The following is a 17,945-nucleotide window of genomic DNA, read 5'->3' on the forward strand; positions in this document are numbered from 1 at the left end:
TTAATAAATTTGAAAACAAAAATTTAAAGGAAATTCGGGATGGCAGTTAGGTTGTAGAATGAATAATGTAAAGCTTTGCTATGAAGTGGAGGCATCTGCTAAAGGTTGTAGAATGAATAATGTAAAGCTTTGCTATGAAGTGGAGGCATCTGCTAATAACTTTTCATTCAATTCACTTAAACTTTCGACAGCACTTATTAATATAACTTCTGTTAAATGTTGGCTATTTCAAATATATTTTAATAAAATGATATTATATCAAATAAAAAATGATTTGTACAAAGCAAAGAAACGATCTTATAATCAGCAAGTGAAATCTACATGGTTAAATATGATTTAAAATATTCTACATGGTAGAAGAATCAATCACCTGGGCTAGCAGGGTTTAATTTTTAATCATCTGATAACTATAATTGTGAGTTACGTACAATGAGATTTGCTTAGTTTATTCTCTTAAACTTTTCGATGCTAGGTGAGAAATTTTATCTTTTAACCAATGTTGAATAGAAAATTCAGATAGTGGTTTCGCTGTCCTTAGTGTTATGATTCTACTCACTCACTTACAGTGAGTAAGTAAGTAAGTGAGTGAGTATGTGAGTAAGTAAGTGAGTGAGTAAGTAAGTAAGTGAGTGAGTGAGTGAGTGAGTGAGTGAGTAAGTAACTGAGAAAGTAAGTGAGTGAGTAAGTGAGTGAGTGAGTAAATAAGTGAGTGAGTGAGTGAGTAAATAAGTGAGTGCGTGAGTAAGTGAGTGAGTAAGTAAGTGAGTGAGTGAGTAAATAAGTGAGTGCGTGAGTAAGTGAGTGAGTAAGATCACTTAGTCACTTACTCGCTCACTTACTCACTTAGTGTTATGTTTATTCGTAGTTAGTTTGAACCTTCAAAAAATTAAGTAACTGCTAGATCAAGTAAGAATTTAAGAAAAATCCTGCTATTTGCTTTACACGGAGTATAAAATCACGAATACCTCGCTTGGTTAACCTAATGCTAAACGAAATTTAATCGGACTGTTGGAAATTGAAATTTTTGAGATAAGGAGTATTTTTGAGATAATAATAAGGAAGGTCCCGCTTATACCTGTTTTTTTTTTCTTTCCTTAAACGCCAATGTTTCCTACAAAAACGCAGAATATTTTGTTTCCAAAAAAATATAATTTAAGTAGCCTTATGTAAGAATATTTTGTTAATATGTTAATCGTAGAGAAATATACAATTACTTAGATTTGAAAAGTTATCATCTGTACATGAAACAAATTTTAAAATAAGGATTAGCAGATTGTGTGACTCAAGAAGAAATGAATGAGAAGCAATTTTACTCGTTTACGAGACTTTTAACAATTCACTTAGAGAACAGATTTTATTCCTTTTTGTTAAGTTTATTTTCAAAAAATTTCAATTTAGAGGTAAGGATTTATATCTGCACCATGTAATCTCTTTTTTGCTCTCTTTTTTGCTACTTTTGGTTGACATCTACTCGAGAGCGAGCAAATAAAATAAAGAACTCTGAAGGGGAAAATAAATTTTGCTACAAATATGCATAAATAGTTGAAAGTTAAAGCGAAAAAAAATTTTACAAAACTCCCGATTAAGCACTTAACTTTGCAATAATTTCCAAACTAATTGGAATTTCGAAACAAAACTTGTGTTAGTTCGCCACTAAAATTGTTTTTTTCAGTACGGTCAAATTTTAACTCCTTTGTTGCATTTCCGCGAGCTACAAACCAGACGAGCTGTCAAGCAGATAGCATCCAAACGTGGTACTTTTTTCTCTGCAGGTTTAACAGTTCTGTACTAGTTAAGTTAAGAAATAATAGTTTAAGTTAGCTTTTTAGTTAACAGCTTTAGTCTCAAACTAATTGGGTACTTCAACTTCAAGAAGAAGATCACAGGTATCCACACATGTGACCTGTGACGTGAACGCCATCTGATCGTTCATAAGCAAAATGGCGCGATACAGTTGAGCTAAGTTTCTCCACATAAGTTAGAATGTTAATTACCGTGAATTCAACTAAATACAACGCCGTATCGTAGATCAAACTTGTTGAAATGTATTCTTTCTCGTCGCTTAACCTAGATTTATTATTTGTTTATGTACTTCATTATTTGTTTAGTTTAATCATGTTATACTTTTGCGTTGTGTACCTTGCAACTTCGAGGCATAATTAGTTTGTATATGTTCTACGTGGCTTCGTGCCTGTCGTTGTGTTAAGTAAGAAATATATAGCGAAAGAATTGAAATCTACGTGGAAGAATATAGAATGTGTCGAAGGGAACTGATACTCGACGGGCTTGGCTTACTTGAAATAGAAAGGAAAGAACAGTTGGTAACGTAAACAAATGCCACGTTTTACTAACCAATCAGAATCGAGATACCCACACTACGTCACTTGCCTTTTTTTTTAAATGTTTTTCCGTCGTTGTCGAATCAATTTTTTTTTATTCCGTCGTACTCTCTGCTCTTTTCTGCAAATCTAGATAATTCTAAGTGTTACAGATTTTGGGCCAAAAAACAAAATGTAACGTTAAAAAAAGGAGGGAGGATATTGCAAAAAAGGCTCTTAAATTTGCAATAATGTTCAAACGAATTACAATTTTGGAGGGGAAAAAACCCTGTCAATTTCATAAACAAATATGTCCCTTTCAGCATACCAAATTTCTGCTCTGTATACATACCTGCTGCCAGTATTGCTGTCCCGTATGGTATTTTTTGTAACAAATTTAACAGTTTATTCTCAAACTAATCATCAAATGTTAATTTTTAGTCCATTATACTCTCTGTACAAGTTTTTGGCATGCGCAGCAACAAAAAAATTTTAACGTTAAGTTGTATATACATCCAAAACACCGTCGGCGATCCTTACGATTTTCTAATATAGAGGGAAAATTATCGAAGGTCAATTTTATTTATGTATTTTTCTTTTCAATATAAAGTTAAATTAACTTATACTGAAAATGAAATAAAAATGCTTTAAAATTATTTTTTGTTGAATTATGTGAAAAATAAAAAGGATTTTTCTATTTTTAAAATAAAAATGTATCTTCAAGAAATTTATTTTTTAATTTTTATTGAAACAATTGGAGTTTGAACATGTGCGTAGAAACTAGAAACGAGGAATTTAGAAAATTGATTTTTTTTATGTCGTTCGATAAGGAAGTATATTTTTATATTCCACCCCTAGAGGGATTAAATAGGGATTGAAAGGTTGTAATCTATAATAACAAAATAAAGGGTTTGTGTTTTCTGTCTCTGTTAAAACTCCAGAACCATTTGTTCCATCGCCCTGAAATTTTACTACGAGGGTCAATTTTAATTCTCGATCATAAAATATTCGTTCGAAATTTTGTCTTTGATTGTTCAATAAATTTCGATTCAAAGATTCCATTATCAAGCACACGAAAGCAAGTTAGTGAAACCATTGTAATAAAGGTCATGCAATATCAATTCTTTTTATTTGTAAGATTTAGTTTAAAGTTTTTTTATAATTATTAAAAACATTTACAGTTCACTAAAAAATTTTAAATCTATTTTTAAAAACATTGCTCTATGCTCTGGAAAATAAGCTTCTCAGTAAATGATATTTGGTACTTTTACAGCTATTTAAATGTTAATAAAAGGATTATAAAACTTTAAAAACATACAACATGCATAGTGATTTCCAACATAACTCGATAGTCACTTATAAATATATTTTCAGAAAACAGATAATAGTACAAATAATATCTAGTATGAAAACAGTACAATATATTACAATACTACAATATATTACAACGCTACAATAACTACAATATTTTATGGTGCATAAAAGAGAAAATAATGACTTATACACATCCTAAAGTCACGCATTCTTTGCTTGAAATCTGCAAGAAAAAGTGTTTATGGAATTATGCATAATTGTAAATTTATCGATTTACATAACTTTTCATTTAAATTAGACAACTGCATGCTTGCCTCAGAAAAAGTTTATTTAAAAAAAAAACTAAGTATGAATTTTAGTTATTTAAAAGACAAAAATTCCCTTTAAGATTACAGCAAATATTGGCATTGACAAAAAGGGTTTTATTGTCAAAGAACTATAACTTTCATAAATCTGGAATTAATACTAGTTTTTTTTTTCATTGAATCTCTTTTGAAATATTATGTTTACCATCAGTAAATAGAGATACTTTTATTTATCTTATTTAGAAGTTGTAAACAGACAGATTTACTCATCAGTTCTGACTAGTTTCCTGGGTTACTTTGTTGCTAGTTACCGGATTTCAAACTGCTAACTCCAATATTTTTTCTCTATGTTAAAGAAAGAAAAAGTTAAGGAAGAAAGAAAAAGTCAAAGAAGAAAGAAAGAAAGCGTATAAATCTCTCTACTGTTGTTTGAGCGTTCCACTCGTTGTTGCATTTTTTTCGCTGAGCGGAAACTATAACACTCAGAAACCCGAAATCGTAAAAATTCTCAAGAAATAGTACGGAAAATAATTGCGATGAAATAAGACAGCATTCGAAGTTTAAGAGTTATTAACTGTAAAATTTGTCGTACAAAATACCACGTGAGATACATCCCAGAGAAACATTTCTAAACTGTTCTTTATCGGCATGAGCTTATCGTCCATTTTTTTTTAATTCCAATTGCTATCAAATTTATTCTACTTAAAGAAACTTTTTACGAAGATACTTTGATTTCACGTTTTAAATAATAACTACTATAAGTTTTCCTTTTTCTTTTTTTTTTTAATCTCACTTATCGTTGATGATGTGATCCGAAGAAATATAACATTTGTGCTAATTTCTTGACACTGCTAAGATTTGCAACAACTGGTAAATTTTTTCTAATGTGGCGATAACATGGTAAATATTTCAGACACTAGGTTTTTATTGCGTTGATCCTGAAGTTAACATTAGTCTTGATAATGAGCTATTACTAAGATTTACATTAATGTGGCGATCACATGGTAAATATTTCAAACACTAGGTTTTTATTGAGTTGATCCTGAAGTTAACATTGGTCTTGATGATGAACTATTACTAAGATTTACATTAATGTGGCGATCACATGGTAAATATTTCAGACACTAGGTTCTTATTGCGTTGATCCTGAAGTTAGCATTGGTCTTGATGATGAACTATTAGATACGAAGATTTACCACGATTGTTTTCTCCGAATTAACTTAGATCCATTCATCAAGCGTAGCGTAAAAGGAAACTGTCAAAAAAACCTCTAGGACTCTTCGAGTTGGGTAAAAAAAACTAATTCTTTCTGTTCTTGGATTGTTCTTAAGCTATAGTTATAAGATTATGTTATGGCAGCTGGACAAATAAATAAACTACAGAATTATACTTATTTAAGTAAAACAAGTAAATTTTCAGACATCTGCGACTTTTACAGCTTGACTAATAGTATAAGAAAACCTATTGAATGTAAAACAAATTTTTGCTGCATTCATACAAATACTTTATCTTGACAAATTAGGGCATGATGGCCACGGTGGTTCAGTTGATAGAGCCTTCACTTCCCAATGTGGTGCCCAGGTTCGAAACCTAACGGTGGCTGGTTGATACGAAATATGTTCTCACCGACCACAGTGCTGATGTAAGATATCCTCAGCTGTAAACTGATCATGGGTTGGAAATCCCTTCCCATCGAACTAACCGTGGGAGATTTTCATCTAATCATTTTTCGATCTATTTAACACAATTGCGAGTAAGTTCCATTTAAAAAAAGTACTCCACGAAGGCTAGTTCGTAATAATGTTTGATACAGGAGTTCTCTTGCTTTCTGGGTTTAGTTCAAAATTACAAGGTTACGAAGTTTAATATTGATAATCATAAACATGGAAGTCGGATGATCATTGCCTGTTATACTATAAAACAATTGGGGTGTGGGGATTTCAAATATGAAATTAGTTTTGCTCCAAAAGCTATAGAGATTATTAAATAGCATTTTAGTCTATTCTTTGTCGAAGTGTTCCAGTTTAAAAATATTAAAAGGGGGAAGCATAAATGTTGTAACAACCTTCTAGGAGAGTTATAGCACATCATCGGGATTAAAATGTCGTCCTACGTGGCAAGTGTCCCTGTTATGACCTGTTTATTAGCACATGAAGAAATAGTTCATAATAAGAAAGCGGCCCCAGAGGTTTACGACATTTCCGAGCATGGTTTCAAATGCAATTTCAATCTTCATGGTGTGCCCTAACTCCCCTAGAAATTTGTCACAACATTTATGCGACCCCCTTTTATATACAACGTTTCTAAATTTGTACATTTCGACAAAAAATTGAATAAATGTTCATTTAAGTGCGTAGAGTTCATTTAATGAGCACCACTTAGTAATATGATATTTAACATAAATTCTTATATTTTCGAAAGTTGCAAAGATTTTATCGAAGAAAAGAATGGCTTCTCCAACAGAAACATTTGTCATGAGAAATTATAAACTACTCAGTTACATTCAGTCACATTTCAATCACACTTATTAAACTTGCAAAATAAATAATTTTTTTTGCACTTTTTCATATGTAAGATAATACTTAAAATTTTAAAGAGGTGAATATTAATGAGAACTATTTTTCATACCATCCTATGTATTACATAATATATAAATTCAAAAAAAAAACTTAAAATCTAACGTTATTTTTTACTACTTTCAAATATAACGGAGATATAAATGGTCACTGTTTTCTCTACATTATATAGCATTAGATTCTATGAAAAAAAATTCTTGCATCCACCATAATATTATTCTGTATTGGTCCTGATGCTAGATAGTATAAAAAAAAAAATTCTGTATATTGCTTTTTATTATACATCGTTTTTGATTTCAGGAAAATTTGGATGATAGTGGATAAATTCGGAAATATAATTTTACTTAATTTGTGAAGTAATAAAATAGCTTTATAATTGAATAATATTGAATAATAGCTTTATAATGTCATCCCGCGTAATAATTTACTTAGAAACACAAAAATACTAAATAAAATTATATTACCGGATTCTGTAACCGTCTTTTTCCTCCCTCTTACTCCAAATTATATTTTGTGTCCAGGTGATTTTTATAAATGCAAATTTAACTAAGTAATGATGCTTGAGTAACTAAACTTCTATTGTATTTTTTTGTTGATACAAAATGTTTTTTCTAAATTCTGTATCATTAATCATTCCTTTTACTCCAAATTATATTTTGTGTTCAGGTGATTTTTATAAATGCAAATTAAACTAAGTAATGATGCTTGAGTAACTAAACTTCTATTGTATTTATTTGTTGATACAAAGTGTTTTTTTTCTAAATTCTATATCATTAATCATTTCCATGAGTTTAATTTTAATTTAAATGTGTTTTTAATTCCTTATCAAAACCTCAATTAAATTTGTTAGTTTATAAAACATATTTTATAAATGTTATTTTTTTATCAAAAAAGAAAATAAACTTCACAACTTAAGTCATTTGTAGTTTCACAACTATCATACATTATTCACATTTAGAATGTATATTAAAAACTACACTACAGTAATGTTATAAAAATACGCCATAGAATATGTTATACATATTGTAACGTATCATAAGCTATATCAAGAACTGTTCAGTTTTTTTATTATAAAAAAAAACTTTTATTAACAAACAACACAAACAGTAACAAATATACAGTACCCGTAACGGGTTAGTGACAAGATCATAAACAACTAGAAAACCCCGTAACGGGATATACGGAAACTCAAATTCCACAATAAAACTAATCTAAAAAGAATCAACAACTCTGTCGTTCTAAATATTGACTTCTAATTTAATCGTCTGCTTTTATTTTAAGTTTATCTCTTTATGCGTTTACTTTATTTTAATTATGATTTTGCAAACCCATTATTTCTTTAATATTTTTAGACTTTACAATCGTCTGCTTTTATAAATTCTTTAATATTTTTAAACTTTACAACTCCTCTCCCCTTGGAAGAACTTTTCCATAGAAAACAGGGGAAAAGTTTATTATGAACTTTTTTGTGTCCTCTAAAACTTTAGGTTGAAACCAATGCATTATGTTATAATCAAAACATTTCACTTTTAAATTTAAATTTTCTAATTGTCAAATTAAATGCAAGATACAATTTTTACATTAGAAGTGATGTACAATAATTAACTTTAAAACTTAAAATTTCTAAATTATTTTTAGACTCTTGCAGTAAACATTAATAGACAATTCACTTGTAACTCAATTTTGATATCAAAGTAAAATATTCGAAATAAAATTAGAATGTAAATAAATATTATAATTTAACTTCACACAAAATAAATACAAATTAACATAACTATTTACATATATACAACAATATCTAAAAACTGAAGCTAACCAGATTTTTTTTCAAAGTGCTTTTTTTTTTTTTTTCTTGGTATGACTATTTTTTTTTAATCCAAACAATATACTTAACATTTTTAAGCTTCACATAATTAGATTCTACTTAATCTTGTTAATATTTATATGCATAAAAAATAACATATTTAAGAACACTAGCACTTTTCTCTACAAACAAATTCGCTTAACTCCTATGTTTCATTTTCAATATAATCATTTTTAAACACTTTCTTAAATTAAACTTAACTGGTTCAACTTCAAAAACTTTAATACATTTTTATTTTATATTTTCACTTTAATTAGAGCTTTAATTCAAACTTTAATAGCAACTACTTTCTTTACGAGTTAGTTTTTTAAAATAAATAAATCATACATATGAATAAGGAAATAAGACTAATCTGTATCAATATCAGTAAGAAAAACAAACATTATTTACATATTCCTCCCCATCAATTAACTTTTGTCTAATTCAAATCAAGAACTTAAAGATACTCTACTGAGACAATCTGCATTCTTGCTCTTAGTACCAGCTCTATGCACAATTTTAAAATTAAACGGTTGTAATGCTAAAGCCCAACGCATAAGTCTGGCATTTGAACTAGCATTTGTTTTAAGCCAGGTTAGCGGGTGATGATCAGTCTGAATAGTAAACTTTTGCCCATCTAAATAGTGTCGTAATTTTTTGATGGCAAAAATTATACTGGCGCATTCTTTTTCCGTAGTACAATATTTTTTTTGGACTCATTAAACTTTTTACTCAGATATATTATGGGGTGTTCATGGCCTTCATTATCTAGTTGTGTTAATACCACACCCATACCAATTTCCGAAGCATCTGTTTGCAAGATAAATTCCTTTTCATAGTTGGGAGAGAAGAGTATAGGTTGGCTCGTTAATTTTTCTTTTAGTTTCTCAAAGGCTTCTTCGCATTCAATCGTCCAGGTAATGTCTCCCTTTTTTGTTTTGCCTTTTAAAGTGTCTGTTAATGGTGCAACCAGAACAGAGAACATTGGTATATATCGACTGTAATAGCCCGCTAGTCCCAAAAATGCTCTGATCTCAGTTTTGGTCTTAGGTACAGGAAATGCGGCAACTGCTCGTGTTTTTATATCAGAGGGTTTTCTATAGCCTTGTCCTACAATATGTCCTAGATAAAGAACATGATCTTGCGCAAAACGGCATTTTGAAGGTTTCATTGTAAGTTCTGCTTCTTTGATACGCTGCAATACACAATTAAGATGTTCTAAATGAAGATCCCAGGTATCTGAGAAAATTGCTATATCATCAAGGTATGGCACTGCAAATTCTTCTAAACCCTTTAGTAGTCGCGACATTAATTTGCTAAAAAAATAAGGGGCATTCTTCAACCCAAATGGAAGTCGTAATGGCCTATAAGTTCCGAAACTGGTAACAAAAGTAGCTAATCTTTGAGCGTTTGGACTAAGCTTAATTTGCCAATATCCCTTGGCGAAATCTAAAAGACTGATAAATTTTGCCTTGGCTACCTCTTCAACTCGGTCTTCTATGTTCGGAAGTGGGAAATATTGTGTTACCGTTATTTCGTTGAGACGACGGTAATCAATGCAGGGCCTTGGATCTTTATTTGGTGCTTCTACTAGGATCATAGGAGAAGTATAATCACTCTCACCTAAATCAATAATTTTTAAGTCCAACATTTTCTGTACTTCAGTTTTTAAAATTTCTGTTTGTCTGGGTGAAGTTCGGTAAGGCTTGGAAATAATTGGCTTATTTGTACTAAGTTGAATGTCATGCTCAATTAAGTTAGTTTTTCCTGGGTTATTTGAAAAACTTTTCGAATATCTTCTTAAAATATTCCTCAATTGGTTGATTTCATGTCCGTTAAGGCGATTATCTAGGTGACTGTCTTTAATCATTTCAGATACATCAAATTCATCTGGTGAAATATACACTTGTGGAAAGTCAATATCTTGTTCTAAAGATGAAGAATCGTTTTCTGCACATGATAGAAAATTAATTATTGCAGGCCGTTTATAATATGGTTTAAGCATATTTACGTGATAAATCTGTGAACTCTCTCTTTTTCCTGGAATATTCACTAAATAATTAGTTTCAGACATTTTGCTTTCTATCTTCCCCGGGCCAATCCATTGAGCAGACAATTTATTAGCTCTAGATGTAGCCAAAACAAGAACCAAATCTCTGGCACTAAACTCTCTCCTAATACTATTTTTATCGTAATACGATTTCCTTTTTAACGCTGCATCTTCCATCTTGTTAACTGCAATTTCTTGGCATCTTTTTAAACGGTTTATTAGGTGAAAAACGTATTCCGTCGCAGGAGATTCGTCTATTTCTCTTTTGGTCCACTGTTCATACAACAAAGTTTCAGGAGTACGCAAATTTTTTCCGTGTACTAACTCTGCTGGCGAAAATCCTGTACTTTCATGTGTTATAGTTCTCAAAGCCAAAAAGGCAAATGGTAAAAACTTCTCCCAGTCAGAACTAGACTCCAAACAAAGTACCCGCAAAATCCGCTTGATAGTTCTATGAAATCTTTCTACGGGATTCGACTGTGGGTGATGAACGGAACTATGCCGAACCTTTATGCCAAATCGATCAAAAAACTCAGTTGTTAGCATGCTCATAAAAGAAGTTCCTTGATCGCATTGGACTTCTCGTGGGAAACCAGTTCTACAAAAAATATTAAGTAGGGCATCAGTCACCGACACAGATCCTATATCATTCACTGGGATTGCTTCTGGATATTTTGACGACATACAAATGGCTGTAATCAAGTATCTTTTTCCACTTGGCGTGGTGGGAAGAGGACCAACTGCATCAACGTTTAGTTTTGAGAATATTTCCTGTATGACCGGTACAATTTTTAAAGGAGCCTTTTTTTTATCATTTGGTTTCCCCGCTTTTTGACAACTATCGCAGGTTCGTACGAATTCTTCCATCTCTTTATAGCATTTTGGCCAAAAATAATATTGCGCCAATCTATCTTTGGATTTGGTTACACCAAGGTGTCCGGAAGTACTTTCATGACATAACTTTAAAATTCGGCTTCTAAATTTCTCAGGTATAACTAAAAGTTTTTTTTCTTCTTCTAATCGTCCTTCTTGGCATTTAAAAAGAAGTTTTCTTTCAACCAGATAGCGATGTTTACTGTTTTGATTCTGAATAACTTCTTCCACAGTTTTAAAAACTGATTTTAACTCGGCACTTTCCTGTTGAGCTTTAACGAATTCATCGTGATCTACCTGTATTAAAGAAAGTTCATCAGAGTTGGCATTTAGAGTTGGTAATATCTCTTCCATTTCTGAACTGACGGCATCCGTTTCTAAAACTGGCTCGTCATCTTTTTCATCTAAAATAATTTCTTGATTTTTATTATCTTGTTCGGAAGAGTTTTCGGTATCGTTCGAATTTTGTTGCTCATATTCTTCATTTTCTGCTTTTAAACGAGCTTGCGATCTGGTACTAACTGCGTTTAACTCTGAAATTTGCATTGGCGTCATTTGCAGATTTGGCAATCTAGCCGCTGTTCTATTCCAAGGAGATATCGACCTTTATCCAACTCACTTCTAACCACAGCCGCTTTGGTTACAATGTTGCCAAACTGACCAGATAACGAAACTTTTGCTAATGGTAAACAAGTTGGGCCTTCATCTAATGGTTGTTGTACCCACACAGTTTCGCCAGTAAACATATCTGGAGTCACATATTTTCTGCATATGATATCAATAGTTGCACCTGAATCTCGAAGAACTGGCATCCTAATTCCATTTACTTTCGCCATAAGAGTGTACGGAGTTAGTAATTTGTCTTCTTCGTGTCCTGCTCCGATTCGATTAACTTGAGCGGGTGGCTTTTGGCACTTAAGCTTCGGGCACTGAGGTCGTAAGTGATTAGTAGATCCACATTCGTAACATTTTAAAGGCGAACGTCTATCAAATTGATCATAAATTGCTTGCTTGTACTCATATTTTCTTTTATTTTCTTCATTTCGGCTATTCTTTGAAGTAGCTCCCTGTGAATTTTTCCGTGTGGCATTTTCTTCTCGCCAATTGAATCTCCGATTTTCAGAATCTACCTGCAAGTCAATTCGTTTGCGACTTCCACGTACATTCTCGTACTCGTCAAGTATTTCTGCCAGCTTTGTAGATGAAGTTATTTTTGACCAAGTGTCTATAAAATGATCACGCACTTCATTGGGAACTCTTCGTTTAGTTTGATCAGTAACCATTAGATCCAGCAAGGTTTCAAAATCTTTTACTTCCAATCCTTGAACCCTTTCGTTTAAATAGTTCCTTAATTCAAAAACGAAATCTTTCCAACTATTATCGAACTTCTTTTGGTGCTGAATAAATTTGATCCTAAATTTTTCTGGACTTAGCTTAAACCTCTTCATTAAAATTTCCTTAACATGATCATAGTTGTACGTTTGTTCTTCAGATTCTCTTGCTATTAATTTTGTTATGTCAGGTGAAAGAAAAGATAATAAATGAGTAACCCACTCTTCTTTTGGTATTTCTGCTCGTTTTGCTTGACGCTCAAAAATTACTAAATAAAGACTGATTTCATCTTCCTTAGGATCAAAATTCTGCATTAACTTATGAATATCTAACTTATTCCGCAGAGTAGTGCCAATATTTTGATTTGAAGGGCCACTTAATTGGGCACTAAGCCTTAATTTCTCGAGTTCAAATTGGCGTTCTTCTTGTTTTTGCCGTTCTTGGCGTAGTTTTTCTTCCTCTTCTTCTTGGCGTTTTCTTTCTTCTTTTTCTTCTTGGCGTTTTCTTTCTTCTTTTTCTTCTTGGCGTTTTCTTTCTTCTTTTTCTTCTTTTTCGATACGATTTTCTTTAATTGCTTCTAATATTTCTTTAACTAGATTCACTTCGTAATTTTCAGATTTTTTTATAAGATTTATCAACTCACATACTGTAACATTTTCAATAATAGTTTCGCCCAATTCCTTGCATAATTCTACCAAATCACACTTTTTTGCTCTTCCCAAGAAAGCCATAAGGAATAATATTTGGAACACAATTCCTTTAAATCAAATGGTAAATCGATCCCGACGCTGCCACCAATTAAATATAGCTGTAACGTATCATAAGCTATATCAAGAACTGTTCAGTTTTTTTATTATAAAAAAAACTTTTATTAACAAACAACACAAACAGTAACAAATATACAGTACCCGTAACGGGTTAGTGACAAGATCATAAACAACTAGAAAACCCCGTAACGGGATATACGGAAACTCAAATTCCACAATAAAACTAATCTAAAAAGAATCAACAACTCTGTCGTTCTAAATATTGACTTCTAATTTAATCGTCTGCTTTTATTTTAAGTTTATCTCTTTATGCGTTTACTTTATTTTAATTATGATTTTGCAAACCCATTATTTCTTTAATATTTTTAGACTTTACAATCGTCTGCTTTTATAAATTCTTTAATATTTTTAAACTTTACAATATCTTAGAAAAAATACTCTAGTATTCGACAGTACTCATAAAATACTTCTTTTTACGCCACTTCTAAGCCACTTACATATCATATAAATACTTTATTTCGATCAGAACTTTTGACTTTCTTGTGCGCTTCTCCCTAAGAACTATTTTGACATAAAAGAGAAATTGTAAAAGAATATACACTTCATGACTTTCTTTGTACCTATGCATGCAAACGTGGATTTTCAGCAAGCTTATTACAGTCAAGAAAAGTAAGCTTTTATTTCACTTGACTTCATTTGATATTCTTTGTCACATATCGAATCTTTCACGTCAAGACTAGAATGGTATAAAACTTATATATAGAACTGTTTTGTTTACAAAACAATCGTTCTAAAGTAGAACACAAAAGTTTCGTAAATTTGACGAGAAAATTGTTTGTCAAAGAAATTTACTATTTGAAGTAAACTGTATACATAAGTGTGAACGAATTTTTTGTTTTGGAACTATATAAATAAATTATAAATTAACAAATATCTAAAACCGAAATTTGGCCTTCTATCCCTTGATTGAACTTTAAGTATCTTAAATCAACTTTATCTAAGTTATCTAAGATTTACTTTATCTAAGAAACTTTGAATTTTTTTCTTTAAGTTCAAATGCATTTAAAAAATTATCTAAACTATATATAAGATTTTTCTAAATTTTGAAAGCGTTTAACCGAGTTTTGATCTGTCAACATCCATCAATTTATTGGGAGGAAAATAGTGAGATTAAAACAAAATTTTCAATTCTAAAATTATTTTAGCATTTACTGATTCTATCAGATTCAATATTTTACTGATTCATTAATTCACTCTTTTTTTCCTCTTGTTCTTTTCTCCCTTCATTCACCTACAGTAGAATCATTTCCCTATTGTAAAATCTTTCACCTACTGTAGAATCATTCACCTACTGTAGAATCATTCACCTACTGTAGAATCATTCACCTACTGTAGAATTATTTCCCTATTGTAGAATCATTCACCTACAGTAGAATCATTTCCCTATTGTGAATCATTCACGTACAGTGGAATCATTAGGAATCATTCACATTAGTTATTGCAATTGCCTTTGAGATGCTAATTCATAATATCTTGTAGAATCATTCACCTATAGTAGAATCATTTCCCTATTGTAGAATCATTCACCTACAGTAGAATCATCTCCCTATTGTATAATCATTCACCTACAGTAAAATCATTTCCCTACTGTAGAATCATTCACCTACAGTAGAATCATTAAGAATCATTCATATTAGTTATTGCAATTGCCTTTGAGATGCTAATTAATAATATCCTATAGAATCATTCACCTACAGTAGAATCATTTCCCTATTGTAGAATCATTCACCTACAGTAGAATCATTTCCCTATTGTAGAATCATTCACCTACAGTAGAATCATTAAGAATCATTCACATTAGTTATAGCAATTGCCTTTGAGATGATAATTAATAATAATCTGCTTTAAAAATTAAACAACTAATCTTAAGAATAAATACACGTTAAATACTATTAGACCGCAAGAAGATTTATGTTTTTACAAGTTTGTGTATTGTTAGAAACAACAGGAAATATAAGGAACGAGCAAAAATTTAAAAAATGCTTTTCTGGCAAATGGAACATAGTATAAAAATTTGCTTCACTACAAAAATTATATTTTAGTATTTTTTATTTACAATAGTATGGAAAACTTTACTAAAATTGCATTAAATTACGAAGAAAAGCAATTTCCGCTCCTCGCAACTTAACAAGCTGTAAAAATAGTTTCAAAGTTACGTTTGACCGTATCAACGATATGACTTGTCGACGAAATGGTGCAGTTGAAACGGCCTGCAGATGGAGTGATTGTCGATTAAATGAACCGGATACCGAGAACTGTTACGACTTGCAATCACCATAAAACATATTTATGAATTCAATAGTTTTTTGGTCACTATAAATTTAAAAAATTAATTAAATTGATTAGTTTTCGAACTGATAAAATTTCAACTACTTTAATATTGTATAATTTCAATATGATTTGTATATTTCAAAATTATAATGTGTTTTTAATATTCAAAGTTATGAATTAGAAATATGTTATAATTATTTAATAACATCTTTCTAAACAAGCTTTCGAATCAGAAAGTAGAATTTTGCAATCAAAATTTCTACCGCTCTGATAAGGATGCCAGTATTAATCATTTCTTGACCACTACAAGTATAATTTATCATCTCTTTATCTTCAAATAAAATTTGTCTTTAAACGAAATTCTGATAAACTAGAATTTTGAAATCTTAATTGCAGCTCTCCAATAACATTTCAACTGAATTTTTCGCCATATTATTGCCAAAAAGAATTTATTATTAATTTCTAACTAATTTCTGACTAACTAGACTTCTTAAATTTTAACTGAAGCTCTGTGCTAAAACCCTATGTTTCAATCGTTTCCTGACCACTATGAACACTATAAACATAGTTTATTGCCTTATTATTGCTAAAGGAAATGCATCATAAATCGAAATTTTCTAACTGACTAGGATGTTCAAATTTTAAATGAAACTGTGTGATGGATGAAAATAGAAAGTTTTAATAGTTTCCAGGCCCCTAATTGCAGAACTTATTGTGCTATTGTCAAAGTATATTTATCTTTAATCAAAACTTTCGACTAGCTAGAGTGCTAAATCAATAAAATAAAAATTTTAAAACCTACGTATTTTGGAAACACTATAGAAAAAAGAAATTTTGTTTTTTTTTTAAATCTCAAGAGAAAGACACAACTTTCGTAATCAACTTCAATCGCCTCCAAAAAAAAAAAAAAAAAAAACTCCTCCTCGTCTTTCCAAAGTGATCTGCTCTACCTTTTTCTTTCTTTCTTTTCTTCTTTTTTTTTTTGTTTTTTTGTTTTAGATCTAGAAAAAAAAGAATTTTTTTATAATACTTGTGAAACGTTATTTCAAAGCTTTTATCCTAAATTTATTCATCATTTAATGAATGTAATTTTAGATGACAGAATGCAAGTCGTTTAACAGATGCAGTAGATAACTATGTTCCTAACTTTTTTCGTCTGTGGAACCCTAAAGATCAAACTTCTTTCGGTAGAACCCCAATGTAAAATAACGTATATAAAAACAATTGTGATCGCATTAACCAATAAAGGAGCGCTCTATTTTGAAAATATTTAATAAGAGAAAGGAAATTTTTTCATTGTTTTGTTCATTAGTAGCCTTAAATTAGATTTTAGAATCAGACAGATGAATCCACACTCCTCGAAGCTGTTTTTAGTTATAAACTTATTGTTGATATAAATACATAAGCTTAAAATAAAATTAATAAGCCGAATTACGGAAATGAAAGCTAAGGAATTGATATAAACGTTGAAAACCAGGTAAACATATTATTTTACTTTGATTTGAAAAGCGCGAGGGGAAATACTAATGCAGTTTTTCATAAATGCAAATCATTCTCATAATTTATTCATGATATTGTTAATCGAGAAATAATAGTTTAAAAAAATTACATTTATTTTTCATTGGCATTTATACTTTAATTTTATGAAGAGAACCGAAGTACTAAATAAATAATAGATTATTAATTAAATATAATTATAAATGTAGATCTCAAAAATCATTACCGTGAGGTAAAAACCTCGGAACCCCTTTACGGAATCCTAGCGTTGCGCATTTGGGATCCACTGCACTAGATAGTACAATTATTTTTTTTAACAAATAGTTTTCTTATATTTAAGCGTTATATATAATTCGTCATAAGCGTTGTGGCTGATTTCACAAGTTCCGATTTGTATCAATCAGGTTTAAAAAATTACTTTCGCTTCAACCGTATTTTTTTACTAAACTAACATTAAAAATTATTTAAATAAAAGCTTCATTCACTTCAAAAAATTACAAACAGGAAAAAATAGGCGACATTTTTCAAGCGCTCAAAAACAGGAGCCCATTTTCAAGACTTGCAGACGTGAATGAGAAGAAAAAGTGATTTGAAATATAAAACGCAAAGTTTATATTTCAAATAAGCACTTGGAATTATTTACTTTACGTTAAAGGTAGTTGCAATGAATTGCTACAGAACTATTCATTCGTATCGCACTACACACTACACTGCTTTATTTAAAAAGAAAAAATAGCGC

General features: G+C 30.5%; 1 protein-coding gene across 1 annotated transcript; it reads right to left on the reverse strand.

Moving 5' to 3' along the window:
- Positions 1-8,845: 8,845 nt before the first annotated feature.
- Positions 8,846-13,794, reverse strand: LOC147815844 (uncharacterized). Its single transcript, XM_087156616.1, has 2 exons — positions 11,856-13,794; positions 8,846-11,823 (listed from the first exon to the last, which is right to left on the reverse strand). Exons 1-2 carry the CDS (start codon positions 13,340-13,342, stop codon positions 9,027-9,029), a joined length of 4,284 nt encoding a protein of 1,427 aa, XP_087012742.1. The 5' UTR covers positions 13,343-13,794; the 3' UTR covers positions 8,846-9,026.
- Between the last annotated feature and the right edge of the window lie 4,151 nt (positions 13,795-17,945).

The sequence above is a fragment of the Parasteatoda tepidariorum genome, chromosome 2 (assembly GCF_982258835.1).
Source record: "Parasteatoda tepidariorum strain Cologne lab strain chromosome 2, Ptep-v5.0, whole genome shotgun sequence".
NCBI lineage: Eukaryota > Metazoa > Arthropoda > Arachnida > Araneae > Theridiidae > Parasteatoda > Parasteatoda tepidariorum.

Coding starts and splice junctions, on each gene's coding strand:
- LOC147815844 (XM_087156616.1), bottom strand. CDS start 13,342: ATGGCTTTCTTGGGAAGAGCAAAAAAGTGTGATTTGGTAGAATTATGC. Junction 11,824..11,855: donor CTCCTTGGAATAGAACAGCG/GCTAGATTGCCA, acceptor AATGACGCCAAT/GCAAATTTCAGAGTTAAACG.